The sequence below is a fragment of the Danio rerio genome, chromosome 5, assembly GCF_049306965.1.
Source record: "Danio rerio strain Tuebingen ecotype United States chromosome 5, GRCz12tu, whole genome shotgun sequence".
Taxonomy (NCBI): domain Eukaryota; kingdom Metazoa; phylum Chordata; class Actinopteri; order Cypriniformes; family Danionidae; genus Danio; species Danio rerio.
In genome coordinates, this window is record NC_133180.1 from 12,642,501 (window position 1) to 12,665,169 (window position 22,669).

Sequence of the window (22,669 nt, forward strand, 5' to 3'; positions counted from 1 at the left end):
CAAGACGAAGGACAAGACACTCACCTGTGAGCTACAGAGAATAATGAATGCTTTTCGAATGCCAGATATTCTTCCACACAAATCAAATGACTGAAACAGAAAAACAACAACATGATCACCTTAATAATCAGCTTATAGTCATAAAAGCATTTTCGAAAGGTTGGGGGGAAAAAAAATCAAACTAAATTAATTATTATTATTATTTATATAATGATATAATATAATAACAATATAATTTATAATAATAATAATAATAATAATAATAACAACAATAATAATAATCATCATCATTATCATCATCATCTATTATAAATATTATTAATATTTTTATTATGTAGTTGTGTTTTATTTACAAAAATGTAATAATAATAATAACAACTATTATAGTTATTACTACAATTATTTATTTTGTAAACAAAACAATTACATAATTATTCTTATTACAATTTAAATATTATTACTATAGTAATATTAAGTTTTATTAATTAATATTAATAATAATATTAAATATTATAATTATATATTATTATTACTATATTATTATGTAATTATGTTTTGTTTCCAAAATGTGCTTGAGGAATGTTGGAAACGGTAACCATTGTCTTCCATAGTTGGAACTAAATAATACAACCTGTTTCCAACATTCTTCAAAATATCTTTTTTTGTAAAAAAAGAAAAAAAGGCACTCATGGAGGTCTGGAAAAGGTGAAGGGTGAGAAAATGATGACAGAGTTGTAATTTTGGGGTGTACTATCCCTTCAGAGTTACATGGAAGAGACTGAATCAACCAGACTACCTTACAAAGGCTGTAGATGATAATCAGCATTGCTCCGAGGAAGTAGCTGCTGGATGGATCTTCACCCATGATGTACTTGTACCACAGCTGGATTGGAACTAGTGCTCTGAAGAGTTGACTCAGCTCTTCTATCAGCAGATAAAACTTCCCCTGAAAAATCACACACAGACACAGATCAGCCAAACCTCTGAAACCAATCAAGAGGCCCTGGCCTGATTTTAAAGAGGGCTTCTGCAGGTCTGATTTCACACATCCGTTTACAAAGATTCAGATCAAATGTAAGATTCAGAAGAGTTTTTTTTTTTTTGTGGATACTTTAGGTCACAAGATTCTATACGGCTCTATATGGCCATAATAACCAAAGCAGCAGCAGCGTAGCAGATCTTGACCGCCAAGAACGAATACATTAACATTGCCATCTACATAATCATTACCATATGAATCCAGAGAGTTTCACTAAATATTTATCAAATTTTCTATCAAACATTTATCATATTCAAATTGAATTTGAAACAATGCATTCATTCAATATTAATAAAAAATATAGATGTATAACAATACAAATATAAAACATATTGGGTAATAAGCAAACATAATTATAAGAAATAGAATAAAAAAAGAAAAAGAATAAAAAAAGAATACAGTTTTATTTATGCTTAATTAAAAAACAACAACAATTGTTATATAAAAAAATCATATAAAATATTCTACTTATTAAAAAAAAAGTCCTTTTCATTAAGTTGGTTGGATTAAAATATTTTGTTTATTAAATCAAATAGCTGGCATAATAATAATAAATAAGTTAATTTAATAAGTCAACCAAATATTATAGTATTTGTTAAAATAGCTAACATAATATTAATAATGATGATGATAATAATAATAATAACAATAATAATAACAATAATTTCATTTAATTCAATTAATTTAATATTACTTTATTGAAAAAATAAATAATAAAAATAATGATAATAATAATATATTTATTTAATACATTTATTTAATACTATTATATAGAAAAAATAGCTGACATAATAATAATAATAATAATAATAATAATACGTTCATTGATTAAATAAATTTAGTATTAGTTTATTAAATAAAATATCTAAAATAATAATAATAATAATAATAAAAATAATAATAATAACAACAACAACAACAATTATAATAATAACAACAGTTCATTTCATAAATTATTTAATATTAGTTTATTGAATAAAATAGCTGACAATAATAATAATGATGATAATAATAATAATGATAATAAAAATAAAAACATTAACAACAACAACAACAACAACAATAGTTCATTTAATAAATAATTTAATATTAGTTTATTAAATAAAAGAGCTGACATAATAATAATAATAATAATAATGATTATATTATTATTATTATTACCATTATTATTAATGCCATTATTATTACTACACACTAAATGTTTATAAAAACCAAACAGGCTGTTTCTCTTTGACGCTTCTAAGACCTCCAGCTGTGACGACCAACTGTTTAACAATATCTTCACAAACCGTGCGCTCTACTCGAACACCGGCATGAGATGACAACACACAGAAACAAACAACACATCCTTCCTCTCACTGAACTTGAACAAGATCCCAGTCTCGTCTCATCTGCTCGTTCATTAACTGTGCACATCTTACCCTCAAGCTTTAAAGATGCGGTGACATGGAGAAATATGGCCAGAGTCCAGTGCTCTGCTCTCTCTCCTGGCAAAAATCACTGCGTGGCAAACAAAACTGGCAGGAACACGGTACACCTGCTACCCTCACAAAAATCTAACAAGCCCACCCTTCCCAGACCCCAATCATAGCATTAAAGAAGTAGCGGGATAACTGTAAAACTTGGCTAATTTCTGTGTCAAAGAGCAACACTCCATGGTTTCATGCTGAGCTACGTCATACAGGCAAACCTCTGCATGTATACGCTGATAGAGAACCATGTGACAAAACTGGACAGCTTCAAACACTATTAACAAAGATTGCTGCTTTGAAACATGCTGCTTATCAAGACAAAGACGGAGAAATTAACAAACAAACAAATACTAAAGATGTAAAAGGCTTTGCATGATGCTATTGTGAATTCTCCTTTTAATGAACAATTTAAAGGGATAGTTTAAAAAAGTAAACATTTGCAGTTTATTTAATCACACTCATGCCATCCAGGACGTATGGGACATTTTATTTGAGAAGAGGCATGTTGCACAAAGTTGGTTTGGGTTTTATCCAGGTAAGTCCAGTTATGCTGGAGCAAAATCTCAAAATTTTGCTCTAAAATCAATTTGATTTTAGATTTTGAGCTTGATTTTATTCGGGTGGTAACTTAACTTGCGCTACACGGATAAGTATCACAACTTTTCTCAATAATAAAAATAATAATAATAATAATAATAATAATAATAGAAAATTAGGTAACACTTAAGTATCAATTCTCACTATAAACTCTTGGCTTATTATTTGCCTATTATTAAGATATCGATCATTTAATCACTGTAAATAAGCAGCAAATAAGGAGTTTATTGAAAGAGAAAGAAATAGAGCGAGAGAAAGTAAGAAAAAGAGAGAAAGAGCTAAAAAAAAAAGAGCAAAAGAGCTAAAGAAAGATAAAAAGTTGTGAAAGAAAGCAAGAAAGAAAGCAAAAGAAAGATCTAAGGAGTGAAAAAGAAAGGGAAAAATTAAAGCAGAAGGAAGAAAGGAGTGAAAAAGCGACAAAGATCAAGAGGGAAAAAGAAAGAGAGCGAAAAAGTGCAAAAGAAAGAAAGAGCGAAAGAAAAAATAAGTAAAGGAAAGAGCAAAAGAAAGTGCAAAAAAAACCAAGAAAGACCAAAAAGAAAGAATAAGTGAAAGAAAGAGTGAAAGAACTAAGAGTAAGAGCAAAATAAAGTGAAAGAAAGAAAGAAAGAAAGAAAGGAGCAAGAGCAAGAGCAAAAAAAAAGAGTGAAAGAAAGAATAAGTGAAAGAAAGAGCAAAAGAAATTGCAAAAAATTAAGAGCGAAAGAAACAGATTGAAAGAACAAGTGATAGAGCAAGCGCAAGAGAGTGAAACAAGATTGAAAGAGTAAACAAAAGAAAGTTCGATAGAGTGAAAAAGAAAAAGGGAAAGAGCGGAAAGAAAAAAAAGTAGTGAAAGAAAGATCAAGAATAAAAAAAAATTAAAAGCAAAACAGTGAAAGAGCAAGAGCGAAAGAAAGATCAAGAGTGAAAAAAGAAAGAAAGAGTGAAAGAAAGAATAAGCGAAGAGTAAAGCAGAGAAAAAAGGCAAAGATAGATCAAGAACGAAAAAAGAAATAGCGAGAGCGAAAGAAAGTTAAAGCAAGAGCAAAAGAAAGATCAAGGGTGAAAAAGAGCGTGAAAGAAAGTGCAAGAGAAAGAGAGAATAAGTGAGAGCGACAGAGCAAAAGAAAGATTGAAAGAAAAAGGACAAAAGAAGCGAAAGAGCAAAAAGAAATATCGATAGAGTGAAAAGGAAAGAGTGAATCAAAGAGTGAAAGATATAGTGAAAGAAAGATCAAGAATAAAAAGGAAAGAGCGAAAGAGTGAAAGAAACAGTTAAAGAGCAAGAGCAAAAGAAAGATCACGAGTGAAAAAGAAAGAGTGAAAGAAAGTGCAAGAGAAAGAAGAGCGAAAGAAAGAATAAGTGAGAGCGACAGAGCAAAAAAGATCAAAACAAAGAGCAAGAAAAAAGAAAGAGTGAAAAAAGAAAGGAAGATTGAAAGAAAAAGAGCAAAAGAAACCAAACGAAAGAAAGAGAGCAAACATAATAGCACAAGAAACAGAGAGGGAGAGAAAGGCGTTAAAGACAGTGTTAATGTTATTATTATTATTGTGCTGGTCTGAGCATCTCAAGTTATGCTGTTATGTTCTACATTCAATAACTAGTTCTGGAACTAGTCTGAAGTCATAATCAGCCACATCATGTGCACTGTCTGACAGCAGTCCCAGCCCCGGATGCATAATGACTTGTTGGACTCCACCTGACAGCGATTAATCACCCTGTTGGGGAGCTCGCAGACTGACTGACGGAGATCTGTAACCTCCGTACGCAAGCAATTCATCTCCGCCAGAGTCCCTGCAGCCCTGCACTCACTCACATTTTGCCATTAGACAAACTGGAGCTGGAATCCGTCCAAACCAGTGAATCGTTTGGCCAATTGCATCATGGGGGAGCAGTGCATTTCCTCAGCCTTAACAGCCGTGTCTGCGTCTTCAAAACAACAATGGGAAAAAAAACAATTATCGAACGCACTGGGAGGTCCTGCGGGTGGGAAACGGTTTAATTGATCTAAGGACCACTTAAGATGTTCTTTAATAAACTTTTTGTGCGTTGGTTTCTCATTTTGGGAGGTGCGAGTTCGAATTTGGACCCCATTTGCAAACATGTATAAATCGCTTCAGAGTGGATGCTTAATACGGTGGATACTTATCCTTGTCAAATTTTATTTTGGAATGTTGACGGTTTAATTGATTATTTATTATAGGTTATACAACAGTTCAGTCTGGTTCTAAAATCTGATTGGCTGATAGCAGTGCAATATTCTGCCAGTAACAACACTCGTACCGCCTCTTCACCCTTGTGTATTACTCCGCCCACATACAGCAGCAAGCAGAGGAGACTCTACAGTTTAAAAATATTACTGCTGTTGGACAACAATGTACTTTTGAAGCTTTTTAGTTGAGAATGTAAGTGTTTTGATTGCATCTATGCAGTTGATTTATGAGAATAGAGCCTATTTTAAAATATTTATTATTTCTAAGAGACATCGCGTCTGTAGAAGCCTGTCATTCTGCAAAGACGGCTGACGTTGTCCATCCACAAGATGGCAACAGAGACTGCATAATAAGCACTTAGAGGAGGAAAAATACAGCGTAATTTTAAACTACAGCTGATCAAATGATTATTAAACAGGTAAGTGATATTCTTTGTCGATCTCTCTTTTATATGTTGTAGTGCTGTATTTATACCATATAACTGTAGTGTACTGAGTGTGAGATGGGACTCGCATATCAGGAATGTGTGTTGTGTTGACAGAAAGAAAGAAGAAATGCCCGCATGTGTTTATTTTGTCTTATCGCAAACACAACAGCAATCTGGTGGTGATTTTGCTGCTTTTTTCTGGATTAACTATTGTGATATTCCGATTGCAACAGAGGAATACTGTAGACTGTAATGGACTGTAGAGGCTCGTACACACCAGGAAACTTTTGTTTTGTGTCTATTGTCAGCGTTTTGAGACGTTTTTTCAGATTCAAACCCAAATGATTTTCACTGGCGTCAAGCAGAAGAGTATGCAAAAACACTCCTTGACATTAGATGGAGCTACACAACTTAAAGCTTCTGAACAGCACAGAAGAAGAAGAAGACTGACACGCTCCTTGTTAAAGTTACTGGCGATTCGAACAAGCATGGATGGTTCAAGTAGCAGCTCCAGCTCTAGCGATGAAGAAATGATTGTTCACCAGTACAATAAGCAGCTCCACGTTCATATCGCCTCAGGGCATCTTCTTCAATGTGCGCTCACATTGCCAGTTTTGATCTTGAACGCCTCCAAATGTGCTGTTTAATGTAACTTCAGCAGCTTCGTGCACGTGAACAAAAGTGCCAATCTGATTGGTGAAGAAGGTTTTGACGTGTCACGTTACTGTCCACTGGAGATCGCATTTCGGTCACGGACATATGCTTTCAGAGCTTTTCTGAATGAATGAATGAAATACGCGATTTTCCACCAAGGCAACCCGGGGTGCTGAAATATAATTGGCTAAAGTTGCATTGGACGGGTTAAAATGACTAAAACAAAACAGCGTTGCATTACGGAAAATACATTTTCAAAGCGGAATATCACACAATTGCATTGTTTTTCTTATAAACAAGAATGTTCAATTGGCATGCTTAAATACCTGCAAAAATATTACGGTAATTTTATCCTTGAGAAGTAATCAAAAAAAAAAAAAACGTTACATTCTTTAAATATTTAGGGCCCTATCATACACCCAGCGCAGTGTGGTGCAAGGCGCGGCGCAGTAGTCTTTTGGTAGTTTCAGCTTGGCGCAAGAGTCGTTTTGAGGCGTTGCGCTACGCTGTTTAAATAGCAAATGCATTAGCGCTCATTTGTGTGTCCATAGGCGTTCTGGTCTAAAAAGGAAGGCGTTCTGAGGCGGACCGCTGGCGCGTCGCTATTTTGAGAAACTAAAATAGATTTTTCATTAGACCAAAACAAACCCTGTCTAAACTCCGGCGCAGAGTTGTGCCTCGCTTACACACTGCTTAATACGCACAAGAGAGCAATAGGCAAATATCTTTACATATGAAAAAATGTAAATATTAAGGATATATATAGGATATAATAAGAATAGATATAGGATATAAATATAAAGGATTAAAATATTACAAAACATATTATTTTCTAGCCTACATAAATATGAAAAACCACTGCTTTTATGTCTTCTTCATCTCAAGAGGCTTTTTCAGTTCATTCATAACAATTTGCTTTTGTATAATGTTATTATTATTAGCAGTATTATTTATTATATCCATATTTATATTTGCTTTATTAAAAACAAGCTTAGATTTGCCCACCTGTCAGGTTTTAGACCATATGGTGCATGGCAGGTGTATTTGGAAATAACTCTGTATTTTGATAACACTTGGTCATTATTGTTCATTTATTCGTTTGCTAGAAATTAGAACTGAATTTAGAAATAGTTTTGAAACAAATCTTTGCGCTTAACAAACAAAATTATTTATTTATAGACTAATTGATGTCTGTTAACTGTTTGCTGGTGAAATGCTCATTTTTTCCACTTAGACTTACTTTGCGTCCTGTAAATAGCCAATGCGCTCTTGGCGCGACGCAGCTGGGTCTTAAAGGGAATGGGAGATGAGACTCTAATTGGTTTATTCTCAAAACACACCTATAACTCATTTAGAAAATAAACTTAACTCTTTTAGCCCATGTGCCTTGGCGCAAAGCGCATTTTCCCGTCCGTAAATTAGCAAAAATGCGTTTTGACACGCCCTGAAAGTGTTTGCGCCCTGCGTTTTGCGCTCTGCGCATGGATCGTCAAAATAGAGCCCTTAAAGTTCATGCTCAAAAACAAATTGCTATCATGATTTTTTTTAAAAAAGTTGTGCTGCTTAATGTTTTTAAGGAACTTTTCATCTCAAATACAAGGATCAAAATAATATGAAAAAATTGCATTCAATAAAAAAAAGATCCTAATATTCATTTGCACTCAATTGTTATGGACAGTGTGAGTTCATTTTGACATGCAGAGACTTGCTGGCGCGATTATGCAAGATCTTATACTGACATGTTTGGATGTATGTGTGTGTGTGTGTTTGTAGTTGTGGTGATGCTGGGCATGGAAAGTCAGCGGAAAGCCTGACACATTGACCATGACATCATTGCCTGAAAGTATGCCACCTGGGCCCGATGCAAGAGGTGGAAAGTGTGCGTTTGGTTTCAGGGGGTGGGTATGGAGATGACTGGGGCTTGAAGTTAATAGCTGGAAGTGTTTGGGTAGAAACAGCGGTAAGTTCCTGGAAGAGAGCTTCAGAAAACCAGAAACTGTGTGCAAGTCTGATTATCGCGGCAGATGTGTGCACGTCTGTGCGTTTGAGTGCAATGGAGCAGATTGCATAAGCTTGATTCTTCAATATAAGGGAGTGTGATGTGTTTACAGAGCATCTACTGTTATAATAGACTGCAGAACCGCTCCAATGATTGTCTAAGAGCATGTGTGTTTGTGTGTGTGTTTTCCTCAGAGAGGTGACCTCATCCCAGCCCCAGTGGGCCAATGAGATCACATACTGTCTTCCAATCAGCCAACCACGCAGGCAGGGTGTCACGACACACTATTTTGTTTTTTCACCTTATTAGGTTTAACTTGCCAGTTCAACCTAGTTTGAACTGGTGCCTTGAAGCTGACTTGGTCTACCAGGGTTTTACTCCAAAATCATCACATTAACAAGATAAAAACATGAGTACTTGTTGATCTTCATTTAAGTTAATTTTTTTTTATAATAATTTTTTCGGGGTTTTCACCTTCAATGAATAGGAACGTGTGGAATATTTACAGGAAAGCATGGGGAGCAGAGAGAGGGGAAGGATCGGCATAGGGCCGCGAGGCGGGAATCAAACTCGGGTAGCCATGAGCACTGGAGTCCATGTGTCGACGCACAACACCACTGGCGTCGACGATCTTCAATTAAGTTAAAGTTAGGGTTAGGGGCGGCACACACTAAGTTAAAAGTCGCCCAATAGGCTTCATCAGTTAGTCTACGTGGTTTGGTGTGTTCCACACTTCGCCTTGTATCGTGTTAACGTTGGAGCTCATTGACCTGACTCAGCATGTAGATTGGCATTGGCTGAAGAGTGCGCTCTTATTGGATTTTCGGCAATGAATCAGAACACAAGTTTGACGTAGTGAAGTGATAGCAAGTAGTGATGTTCAGGTTCTGTGCAGAGACGAGGGGCATGTGCTGGTAATTACAGGGGGTGTTGGGGCCAGGTGAAGAGACTTGAAGAGCAGGGGGGAGGGGGTGGGGATTAGGTGATTGGGGGCCCTGATTTGTACTATGCACCAGGTTTCAGGCAGACGCAGCAATCGGATATTATACCAACGTCGGCAATCCATGGGTGTTAAAGACTGCGGGGGGAAGGGGTGAAATTAAGGGAATTTTCCGGGAGACAGAACAAAACTGGACATGGGTTTGAAATACAGGAGACTCTCATGGAAAATTGTGAGTGTTGGCAGGTATGAGGTCCAGACCTGATCACGTAGTTTCAGACTCGATCGGAATCAGACATTACCTCCCAATCAGGACTCGAATATATATAAATTCTCATTGTTTTTTAACACATCTATAGTTATGTGGTGGCACAGAGTTAGAGCTCTTCTTTGACTTCACACAGAAACAGCAACTCGTGGGGCATGACATCACTTTGTTGCAGAGACGCTATTGGTTAAATCCCGGCAAAGTAAAACACGGAAGTAGCATGAAGCAGAAAGCGCGATGTCAGCAGTCTGGAGATATTAAAAAGTTGATGACAACAACATTGCCATAGCAAACTGAGATATGTGAACTTGGAATTGGAAGAGGTGGAAAGAAAAAGGCTACATTTAACACAACAAACAAACAGAGTTATTGAATTTTAAAATAAGCTGAATCAAATAAAAAATAAGAAACATCCTCGATCTGTTTCTTCTCTTTTCTGTATTCTTTTTTTATGCATTATAGAAGTATTGGATTGGGTTTCGGTATCGGTAGATACTCAAAATCAAATGACTCAGACTCAAGGGAAAAAACCTGATCTGGACATCCCTAATAGCAAGTAAACAATAGCAAGTCAAGAAAGAACACAAATAGGCCAACTGTAATGCCTCGTTCCCACTAGCAGCGACTCTGTAGCTGGCTGTCACTCTGAATTGAAGTCGCAAGTGGTCGTTCCCACCTTAGGGTTGCTTAGGTAACGTTTATGATGATATTTAGAGAGAGTGAATAAGTTTACGTGCCACAAATAGTAAACATTGTTCAGAGAAAACACTAAATGTAAACAGAATCAAAACATAAATGGGTGTTCTTGGCCATTGCTGCTATTTCTCTTCCGCACACAAGAATCATGCTGCAGGAGCTGAGAGTTTGGCTGTCGCTAAAGAAAGTCGCTCTTCATTTGCATAAAGTAGAAAGATTCTCAACTTTGTTGCATAACTCGACACGCCAACCTAGTCGCCAACGATCGATTGCTCTCTGTTGAAATGTCACTCATAGTATGAACGCAGCTTAATTTTGCTACATTTCTCAAATATTTACAAACGATATGGAATATTAGATTATCAGACATATTTGCAGGGCTGAATCCCTCCTTGGTGATTGACAAATACTGTGATAATGACACTAAACACTGCTGTGTTTGCGATTTACATGTGTGCATCAGAAGTTCCATCTTCCCGTTCTGAACGAGATAGAGTACTGCCCCCGTGGTGCAGAAAAACACATCACAACACGAGCTCTTGAATCAGTTGGCTGCTGTCTGTTTGGAGTGTTCATGGGCAGCTTTTTGGTTCAGACAGAGCCAGAGGTGAACCGACGCAAGGCAACAACGCAGCTGCATCTTTTTTTAATCGGTATTGTTAAGGTTCCTAATTTGTTATGGAATTCTCCTGTAATTAATCCCTTTTCCACCAATGCAGTTTGAATTCTGGTTCAGAGCCAGATCGGTTTCAAATCGTTTCCCAAAGCCCTGGCTCTAAATCAGGAAAAGTAGCACCAAAGCAGAAGTTGCACTTAAGCAGCCCCAAAACATTGCTGGACTAGAAATAGGAACAACTGGCATTAGAGGCTGAGGGCGGGGTTACCGTGACCAAGGAGACGAACAGAAACGCCATATTTGAAAAAGCAGAATTGCTGAATCTCTGTTTATTCAAACTACAGTGCAATGCATAACATATTATTCTCGCTTGCATTGCTTATCGTCTATACAAATTATGACAGGCTGCATGAACACATCATTATCGATTAATCTCCATCTATTCTAACAGTTTGTCATAGTCAATGAACATGTTGGATTCAGTGTTGGATGGTGATCAAAGTTACTCACTCCCAGGGCCATTTTTATATCGAAGTTCATATTTTGCCACACCATATTGGTTCTTTATAACATTAATTTTATGAGATGAGTTGTTAGCTCAACGCTCAACCCCCAATTTGGAGGACCAGGACATACACACATACACTACAGACAATTTGCTTACCCAATTCATCAATAGCACATGTCTTTGGACTGTGGGGGAAACCAGAGACACTAGAGGAAACCCACGCCAACACGGGGAGAACATGCAAACTTAATACAGATATGCCAACTGGTCCAGCTGGTGCTCAAACCAGTGACCTTCCTGCTGTGAGGCGGCATTGCTACCCACTGTCGCCCCTCGATTAAAGTTATCAACATTAATAAAAACAAATCGTTGATGCCGCATTTGTATTTGGCACTTCCGCAGTTGTGTTGCTGGGAAAGATAAGATGAGACAAATGCAGTTAGATCAGACCTGGCACTACAGTGGCTCTCTAGCTGGGGTAAAAGTCGAACCAGCTCAGAACCAGTTTAGAACTGGCAATAGCACTGTCTCCAAACTATCACCTGGTGCATGTTAGTGAAAAAGGGGTAAATAAGTTTTCATGTATCCAAGGTCATAAAGCAATTTAGAGTTCTCATAATATACATCAGCCCTTTACCACAGTGTCAATGGTTGTTTCAATAATCAATTTCTCAGAGGTCACCTCTTCTAGAGCTTACTCTACCCTAGTAAAATAATTGGTTCAGTCTATTTGTTATGGCTTTAGAAAGCAAACATTCAAAAATGAGATATTCAAATACAAATTAGCCATCATGTTCAATGAATAGAGTTATGGGCATCGGTTTGCCAAAATTCAAAATCACTTGACCAGTATCCAAGCTACATTTATAACTGTTCTGCATGATGAGATACAGTAATTTAATATGAAACGCGGTCAGTTATAGACTTACCCTAGACTTGAAGGCGAGGATCATTTTAGGCAGGAAGAGTATGAAGCATTTGAGCTCGATGGTGAAATACTTCAGCACAAAATCTGTTATTCCAACAGCCCAGATCAGGTCAAAGAAGTCAAAACTGTTGATGTTTGGCTTGGCAAAAATAAGGCTGAGAGAAAAACATATGTATTTTCATTTAAGATTTGTTTTATTGAGTAAATTGCAGTATTATTTATAAGAATATCATTTTAAAAAATCATATAATTGTATAGAATACATTTATAGTATATATTCGTGATATACAACTATTCAAAAGTTTGATGTCAATAAGTTTTTTTTTTAAATAAATGGATACATTAAATCAGACTGGAGACACTGAATTCATTCAAAGTGACAGTAAAGACGCCACAAAAAATGTTTAAAAATTTTTTTTTTTTAAGTTTTCTATTAGTCAAAAAAATAATAAATAAATAAATAAATAAATAAATAAATAAATAAATAAATAAATAAATAAATAAATAAATAAATAAATATATATATATATATATATATATATATATATATATATATATATATATATATATATATATATATATATATATATATATATATATATATATATAAAAATGTATTATATTTTTGTACCATTGATAATATTGTTATAAACATTTTCTTGACACTGGAGTTATTTCTGAAGGATCATGTGAGAAGGGATGCAACAATTAATTGATTTCAATATTAACCGCCCTTTAATTCGTCACGGTTAATTCATCGTAAAGGCTTTTCAACACCGCGTTTCTGTTGCATGGAATAAAACTGCAGCACGAACTATGTGCTAGTTCCGAGTTTGTACACCGAGACTAATATGCACGTACACTAGATAGATTAACTATGGATAAGACACCTAGCAGCAGCGGGCCATTCATATATCGTGTCTTCTCCTTGCACAAGTTCGTTATTTCGAATGAAGCAGAATAAATTGTGTGCGCATATAGGGAGCGACGCACAATCAGTGTGACACGCTTGCAACTTTCAGGCTCAACCAGTCAAAAAAAGCAGCTTTTAGTGCAACGTAAACAAAAGATGTGTTCAACAAATTATTAAAATCTATTAAAATGATTGTGTATGAACACAAATGATAATAACAGTAACTACTTAGTTGATATACAGCTTAGATTTACATTAGACAAATACTATTTTTTTTCTTTTTATTTATTTACTTATTCATTCATTGTTCTGTCATTTATTTTCAGGGTAAAATGATTGCTTATGTAATAAAGTTTGTTTCCCCAGAGATGGGTTGCAGCTGGAAGGGCATCCGCTACGCTTCGGTTCATTCCACTGTAGCAACATCAGATTAATAAAGGGACTAAGCCGAAAAAAAAAAGAATGAATATTAACTTTTATCACTTATTTTTTAAGTCCAAAAAGAGAAATGGACTATTGTTTTTTTTTTTTTTATAATTTTATTTATTTTTTGGGGGGGCAGGGGGCAGGAGGTGAATAGTAGAATAGAATGGATAGAATAGTGCAGAGAATTGACAGGAAATAGTTGGGAAATGAGAGAGGGAAAGGGTCGGCAAAGGACCTCGAACCGGGAATCGAACTCGGGTCACCATGAGCACCATGATGTTTGTTTTTAATATTGTTTTGTGCTTTATTATTTGGCTACTAAGCAGCAATAAATAACACTTTAAAAAGAGCTTCACATGATTTTCTAAACAAGTAGTGTTTTGAAATGACTGAACGCATAATAATAGTGATAACCATGAAACTGTGATTATTCCTCAGGCTGTAATCGTACAACCAAAATCTACTATTGTTGCATCCCTACGTGCGAGTCTGAAGACTGAAGGAAAGAAGTTGATTACTAATTCAGCTTTGAATAATACGAATACATTTCTTATGTAAGTTTTAAAAAGCAAAAAGTCAATTTAAGATATATATATTAAGATAATTTTACAGTTTCAATGCAATTTTTCTCATATAAATGCAGGCTTAGTGAGCATAAAAGACAGGTTCAACACCAACAACACACTTTTGAAAAGTATTGTATAGTCAAATATGACAATAACAAAAAAAAGTCAAACTTAATATCAAAACCAGTGAATGCTTCCACAAAAGCTCAACAAAACAAAATGTGAATAAATGAAAAATGATGGGAAACTAAATACTCACAAATGCTGATAGACACAAACATAAAATGAGAGATCACTCTGCAAAATGACAACATGAAGAAAATGAAACGTTTCAAATGCATAAAGTAAATAAAAAATGGAATCAGTTATGATGGAGACTCTGTTGAATGGGCCTGTACCTGTTGTGAAGTTCCTCAGTACTGAAGGTATAGTACACATACACAATGTTCCCAGCGAGAAACACCATAATCCAGAGGGTGGTAAACACAGACCTCTCCTCCTGAAAATACATCAGTTCACAATGTCTTTTCAATTATTTTTCAGATTTATTTAAATGAAACTGCACTATAACAGTTAATTGGTATTTTAATAAACAATATAATTTTGTAAACTTTTCAAATTTAGCTTAACTTAAGACTATACTGATTAAAATATGCCGAAACAATCTGAATTTGAATTGTGTTCATTTTCAATTTAATTCATCTTTATTTCTAAGAAAGATGATTTCTAGATTGTGTCCAATGAGCTTAACAGAAGTTCTAGTGAATTGCAATTGAAACTGTGTCAGTCCTGTTTTCAAGAGTTTCAATCTAGTTCAGTTCAGTGTGGTTTGAATTATTAACAATTGTAATTTAATAGAACTGAGTATTATATTATCCTATTAGGTGTCACAGTGGCGCAGTGGGTAGCACAATCGCCTCACAGCAAGGTTACTAGTTCGAGTCTCAGCTGAGACAGTTGGCATTTGAGTGTGGAGTTTGCATGTTCTCCCTGTGTTCGCATGGGTTTCCTCTGGATGCTCCGGTTTACCCCATTCCAAACACATGTGGTATAGGTGAATAAGGTAAGCTAAATTGTCTGAGTGTATGAGTGTGCGTGTGAATGAGTGCCTATGGATGTTTACAGTGATTGGTTGCAGCATAAAACATATGCTGGATAAGTTAGCGGTTCATTCCACTGTGGTGACACGATTAAGAAAGAGACTAAGATGAAAAGAAAATGAAAGAATGAATTATATGCCATTAAAAATGGTATTGAATTTAAATTTCTTAATTTAAATTTGAATTTCTTAACTTTAATATTGAACATCTAACAACTGATTTGTACAGACATTTTTGCAAACTTCAGCCTTTTTTGGTTCTAAAGTTATAGACTGCAGGCATCCAGTTTGTAAAAATACAGTTTCAAGTTTTCAAGATGAAGAAATTCGGAACATCAAATTCAACATTCTTGAATTCAAAACCAGAAATTCAGATTGTGAAGTTCGGAGTTTAAGCTCCATAATAATCACACTGATAATCTGAATTATACTAATAAATAAGTTTTTTTTCGGCTGTGAAGCTGGGCTATTAATCAAATTGAAAAATCACAAAAGTGACTGAGCAAAGCTTTGATTGTCATGCACATCTTCTCAAGAACACATGGCACGATTTGTATCAAATCTCCTACAAAGGCCAGAGGGCGCTCTCACAAAAACAGACAAACTTGTCCAAACACAAAATAGCAGTTGTTGAATAAACAGAAAATTTAGCTGCGTTTATTGATTCAGCCTGACTAATATGCACGACTTTGGAATTATCTCACAGAAGGATTTTTTTCCAAACACGCGACTGTAGTTATTAGGCGAGTATGGAGTAAAAACATGTTAATATGTGTTGCAATTTCACGTGCAGCACTTCAGTCGTAGTTCATTGAGAAGTGACGCAAACAGCTATTATCTCAATGTTATTATCGATTGAATAAACAGAATTCAAATTTAAACTATATTTTTGTTTTGCATAGCTTATCTGTGTGCTAAGACTCTACTTCATATTAAACTCTGCTCCATCTGAACTCATGTTCTGGAGGTTTACTAGAACCGGCTTTACTGACAAAATGCACATGAAAATCACTTCGATTAGATCACCAAGCCTTATTCGGCAGTATATCTCTTTCGGCCAAAAACACCAAAAAAAGGGTGCAAATAACTAGTATATTTTGTTTAATCGATTGACAGCATTAATATATATATTATCTTACCCGCAGTGCCACCTGATGCTTCAGTGTTGAGTTTGCAAAGGCAAATGTGCTGATCATTCCGATGCAAACAGCAATTCCTGAGAAAAACAAAGAAATAAGTCTACTAATAACATAATAACAATTATGCTAGAATTATCTTAATATTATGTAAACATTAATAGCTTTGTCACTAATGTAGAAAACAAAGCACAATCTCAGTGACAAGTGACAACAGCTATGATTACAAATGATGCATCATAATATACTGAACCTACCGAGCTTGTGCTGAAAGCAGACTTTAGCGAGGAGAATGAGGATAAAAGGGAATCCTCTCTGAAGCCATGTGACCACAGCCTTGAGTTCAGAGAGAGCAGGAGCTGGAGTAGAGGCATCTTCGCCTGATAACAGGAAGAAAAAACATGCAAAACATTTTTATGCGTAATTATATAAGCTTTACTGCCAAATGCCTCATTGTAATATCCACTGTTTGAAAGACTGTTTAACTACGAACATTAAGTTCATCTAGCATTGAAGTTTATTTAAAAAAAAGACGTAAATAACTGTTTCTTAAGACATTATGAATTAAATTTTAGACTTATACAGAGCTTAACACACTAAGGATTCTTTTTTTTAAATGACCCAGTTACTTCTGTAAATAGTTTTTGTATTAATGGAAGATCATGTAAAGGGATGTGTTGCTTTAGTTTTTTTTCCTTGATTAAAGAAATTCATTTGGAGAATTTGCGGTAAAAAAAACTGTTGTGAATTGTATCTCTTTGCAATAAAAAAAAAACAACTTAAATATATATATGAAAAAAAAAGTTTTGATATGGATTATAGGTGAAATATTCTTGCGCTAGGGAAGTTAAGACCCGTTTAAAGAGCCCCTATTTTGCATTAAAAAAAGGTTATATTTTGTCTCCAACAACAGGCTGATATACACTTTTTTATTGTCTTATAATTTGTATTTATTTTATAATAATTTTCCAATTATCCCAACGACTCCCATATGATTCCTTTAGTGATTCATTTGTTCCCAAACCCCTCCTTAGTGCGAAGCTAATTGGCGCTGATTGGACCTATGACAAAGTCTGTTGTGATTGGTCGACTGCGTTCAGCGCCCACCACAGCTAAGACAATGTGTGAGCCTAATGCAAGAGTGCAATAAAGCAATGCAGTTAAACACCAGCATATTACTCAACTCTTAAGGCTAACCCCAAGTAATATCAACGACATACATTCAGTATTAATCCACACAGTGGCAAAAGTTTAACTATTTTGAAAATTGCCCGCGCCGCGTGTATAGGAACAGCATAGCAACAACAAACAGCAGTGGATCAGAAACACATTTTAATTTGTAAAGGAAGAAGCACGCTTTCAATGTCGTTTTGGACGCAATATGTGAATAGCCCCATGAAGGTTTAACCCAGGGCTCACCAATCTTGGTCCTGGAGGGCCGGTGTCCCTGCGGGGTTTAGCTCCAACTTGCTTCAACACACCTGCCTGGATGTTTCAAGTATACCTATTAGACCTTAATTAACTTGTTCAGGTGTGTTTGATTAGAGTTGGAGCTAAAATCTGTTGGGCACCGGCCCTCCAGAAACAAGTTTGGTGACCCCTGGTTTAACCTGAGAGATACAGTACATGCACTGATATATAATAGATACGTGAATACAAGCCACACGGGGCGATAGCAACTTATAACACAACATTAAACACATATTTTGCAAACTACACAAAACGAGGCCACAATTTTAGTCACACTTATATATTATGATCTGGAGCAAGAAGAAACTGGTCAATATGAACTATAACAGTTACTGGCAAAGTCCCTGTCAAGTCTGACAAAGTAACATACACAATAGTCTCTGCTGCTCCTTGCTTTAATAGCAAATGGCGAATCCTGTGTTGCAGCGCAGGTTATTGTATCAAGAATCAGAAAAATGACAGGAACAAACACAGCATTGTTGTGAAAATAAACTTTAACCCTTTATTTCCTGTAGCCGAATCTCTATCTTTTTTAGTAATCTTCATCTTCGCGTCATGATCAGTCTCGTGATCCCCACGCTGCAGTAGAGTCTGAAGGAAAGGCACGTTCACGTTTTACCGGATCTGGAACTACATATTTGGTCATGTATCATATCAACGTCGACGCGATCAAGCAAAAGATTCGAACCCAACTCGATTCATTAATTCAAGTCTGAGTTGACTACTTGTTAAAGAATTAACAGTTTTGATTTTTCCTTTCATTTAAGGATATAGGGCACACAGAATTTCAAAAACTCATTTGCAAAAATCTAGGGAAGTGGGAGGGCTAGCGCTGCCCACATTCCATCTATAGTATTCAGCAGCTAACAGCTAACAGGGCCATGATGCTTTGGCATGAGTGTGATCAAGTTGCTTCCGATCAGTTAGATACATGTCCTAAGTGGCTACATTTTGGGGCTTGTCAGTTGGTAACAGTTCTTTAGCTGCAGTTTTGTGGTCAAAATCTCTATAACTGAAAATGGTAAAATGCAAGAATATCAGTTCTTAATTCTATACAAATTTTAAATGAAGTGAAAATGACGTTAAAGATTAAATATCCCTCCATTTATTTACCTATCTGCAAAAATCATGATTTTGTGCCCGGACACCTTGATAAGATCTTTACTTTTTAGAGTGACAATGATTGCATTCAGTAATGGATTTTATGTAGATGACAAACTGGCCACATTTAAATACTTATATAAAACTTTTGGTCTCTCATAATCACACTTTTTTTCGCTATTTACAAGTGTGTCATTTTACCAAACACAATGTCTCTCTGGATCATGATTTATACAAGCTTTTGAGGCAGTGCCCAATGGAGAAACATTCAGTGACCAACCTTGTTTATCTGTTTGCTTCTCATGTTTTGGTTTCTACTGCACACCTTAGAGATTCTTCGGAGAGGGAATTAAGAATTGACATTTCATCCTCTACTTGGGAAGAGGGATAGAGTTGTAAATAAGTTTTATTATTTTTTATGGGTTTTCACCTTTATTTATAGGACAGTGGAGATTGACAAACAGGAAAGTGTAGGGAGCAGGGATAGGGGAAGGATCAGCAAAGGACCTCGAGCCAGGAATTAAACTCGGGTCGCCGCAAGCACCTGAGTTCCATGTGTCGACGCACTAACCACTAGGCCATTGGCGCCGATGAGTTGTATCTACTCTTACTCTATAAATGTAAGACTACAGCTCATACAATTTAAAGTGATGCATAGATTACACTATACTGAAGCCAAACTAAACAAGTTGTATCCTTTTATCCCTCAGAATCAGAATCATCTTTATTCTCCTTTGTGTCATAAATGCAAAGGCGCAGTCGGGACCTATGGTCATATATTCTGGTCCTGCCCAGAAGTATCTGAATTTTGGAAAAGTATCTTCAGACCTTATTCCCAGGCTTTTGAAATGGACATTAAAATTGATGTGGAATTAGCATTGTTTGGATGTTCAGACCAGGCTTGAACTTAGCCTAAACATCAACAAATCTCCCTTATGTTTGGCATGGTGAGCGATTCTGACGGAGTGAAAATCCACGACACCTCCAATTTTTTTAAATGGTTAGCTGAAATGGTTTCTGCGCTCAAGCTGGAAAGGCTACATTTATCTACATTTGGCTAACAGAAGTTATATAACCAAACATGGGGCCCCTTCCTTAAGCCTGGTTTATACTTCTGCGTCAAGTGATCGGCATGACCCATGGTGGCGCATGCAACGCGTGTAGCTGTGCATTCATACTTCTGCACGCTGTTTCTGTTGCTCTGCAATAACACTTACGAAACTCTAGTTGGCAGTGAGGTGTTTACGTTCCTCTGCGTCGAGTTTCTTCACTGGTGTTTTGTTTTTTCTGAACCCTTTCTTAATGTACAAGTGGTTCAAACTCGCTCATTTTGAGGCAGGAACCGGCGGACGTGCAACAACTTTAACCATGAGATAAACACAAAACAAAACTTTTCATCCGGACCTCCTTCACGGGACTCCACGCTTGTAAACAGTCGCTCCAACAGACTCGTGGCTCTCGGTCCTGCCCACACTCGTCAGCAATACCAAGCCGACCAATCACAGAGCGTTTGCTACGCATCGTTGCAACGTGCAGTTACATTTTTTGAAAGGTGTGCGTCAGATGTAGGCCGCGCCGTAGCATATACGTGCGATTGACGCAGAAGTATAAATCAGCCTTTAGATGTATAGGTTAATAATGTTTCTGCAATAATTTTATTATTAAATATTTTCTTATTTCATTAGACTGGCTGAGATTTTTTTTTTCTTGATGGTGCTAAATATTTGCTGTATTGTCTGCTCGTGTTTTGGTGCATGTTCTTGTTAGTATCAGGTAATAACAGATATAATTTTGATAACATATGTACATGATGTACACAATCAAGTGTTATGTTTTTATAAAAACTTCTATAAATAAAGTAAAAAAAATAATTAACATTTTTAAACACAGTGCACTTAAACCATAGCTGAATGTTTTCATTTCCTTAGTGTTGTGGAACACACTGCATGAAAGCTCACTTCCAAAACCCATAATAGTTTTTTTATCTTTATTTACGACTTATAATACAATATTTCAGTGAAATTTAAGGCTTTTAAAGACCCTGCAGACACCCTTTTTACTGGCAGCCATAATGCGATTAGTCTTTTATTAATTGAAATGCAGACATTCTCACCTCCGTCCTCTCTGCTGCTGTGTCTCTCAGCAGAGGTGGCCGCATGCAGGAGAGCAGAGCGGTGTTGACCAGAGTGATGATGGTGGTGATGATGGTGATGATGGTGCTGAGAAGGGCGAGGAAGATAAGGAGGGTTTTCCGTTCGGTGCGAGGAGGCTTCGTCCCGGGTGGAGGATGCCATCTGGATGAAGACGTCTGGAGGAGAACCCAGAACCAGCCCTGCAGCCTGGAAGGGAGCTGAAGACACGTTTCCAGCAGAGACGCCCACCAGACCAGAGAAGAGCTGCTGGGGAGACGTGGGAGAGTCTGGCTTCAGACAGTCAAACACTCCTCCTTCATCAAGACTGCTCTCTGAACCCAGAGTCTGACTCCTGTTCCTGTTAAAAATACACAACAGAAACAGGCTGAGCTTGTTCTACCAGGTCTAAAGCATTGATCCAAATGTAATTCCCATATATTTAGTAACCGTTCCTGAGAATGTGTCTTAACTAGCGAGGCTGGTTGACTTGGGTTGGTTCAGTACCAAATTCTACTGACCAGATAAATATTATAAAATTATAAACATGTAAGGAATAATTGAGCAAAAATTTCAACCTTTCTGGTGGCATGCCCTCAGTATTACTGCTGTGGCGTCTCTGCATGGCACCCGCTTTATCACCAGGAGCTCCAAAACTGGGCAGAAAAAAAAAAGATTAATATTTATAAATTTAATTCAAACAAAATATACTTACCTAAAGTAAAAATACAAAGGACACTGTATGACAGAACAAAAGAACTGCTTAGATGAGGATGCTGTAGACATAACACGGAGAGAGAAAAAATGACTTATTTTCACTTAGGAAACACAAAAGCAAAAACTTTATCATTTAACACAATTAGCAACTTTCTTCCAGGAGCATTCATACCCCAAAAACCAGGGATGGCCAAACTTTTTTGCATGAAGGGCCAAAAAAAAAAAATCATAGAGAGCCTTGGGCCGAAGGTGAATATACCTAATACTGATGCTCATAATAACCGATTAACCGTTAACTGAAAGGGTGCGTTTTAACAAATTAATGGCATCAGTTGAATGATTAAAACATTTTTTATATATATATTTAAAGTTTGGCAGCATCAGGGGCCGATCACATTGAACACTCTTTTTGAGTTGAGAGGGGCATCTTTTAAATGGTTTACTAACCAGTCAAAAGAAGCTGCGTGAAGATGTTCTGACGTTCTGCATGCTGTTGTTCACATATTAAAATAAATCAGTATTTTAAAATGCTATATTTAATGTGTCAGATGCAAAAAAGACATGTCAATTACTTATTTTATTAAATAATAATTTAATATTACGATGGTGAGACAGACAGGCAGATAGATAGAACAATAGATAGATAGACAGACAGAACAATAGATAGACAGACAGAACGACAGATAGATAGATAGATAGATAGATAGATAGATAGATAGATAGATAGATAGATAGATAGATAGATAGATAGATAGCTCTAACGTTACTCTAG

At 36.1% G+C, this 22,669-nt stretch overlaps 1 protein-coding gene across 17 annotated transcripts in view; it reads right to left on the reverse strand.

Annotated features, from left to right (window-relative positions):
* Window positions 1-22,669, reverse strand: part of rnft2 (ring finger protein, transmembrane 2) — a 30,555-nt gene that overhangs the window by 6,863 nt on the left and 1,023 nt on the right. For 10 of the 17 annotated variants that reach the window (XR_012405906.1, XR_012405905.1, XR_012405911.1 and 7 more), the window contains exons 2-10: window positions 21,759-21,836; window positions 21,165-21,541; window positions 16,738-16,860; window positions 16,484-16,560; window positions 14,644-14,744; window positions 14,505-14,542; window positions 12,342-12,495; window positions 797-946; window positions 25-90 (exon numbers count right to left, since the gene is read on the reverse strand). Coding sequence is in view for 5 of the 17 variants with exons in the window: in XM_005165042.6 (XP_005165099.1) it covers window positions 25-90; window positions 797-946; window positions 12,342-12,495; window positions 14,644-14,744; window positions 16,484-16,560; window positions 16,738-16,860; window positions 21,165-21,541; window positions 21,759-21,836 (1,126 nt within the window). In the remaining 12 variants the exon portion in view is untranslated. 17 annotated transcript variants of the gene reach the window in all.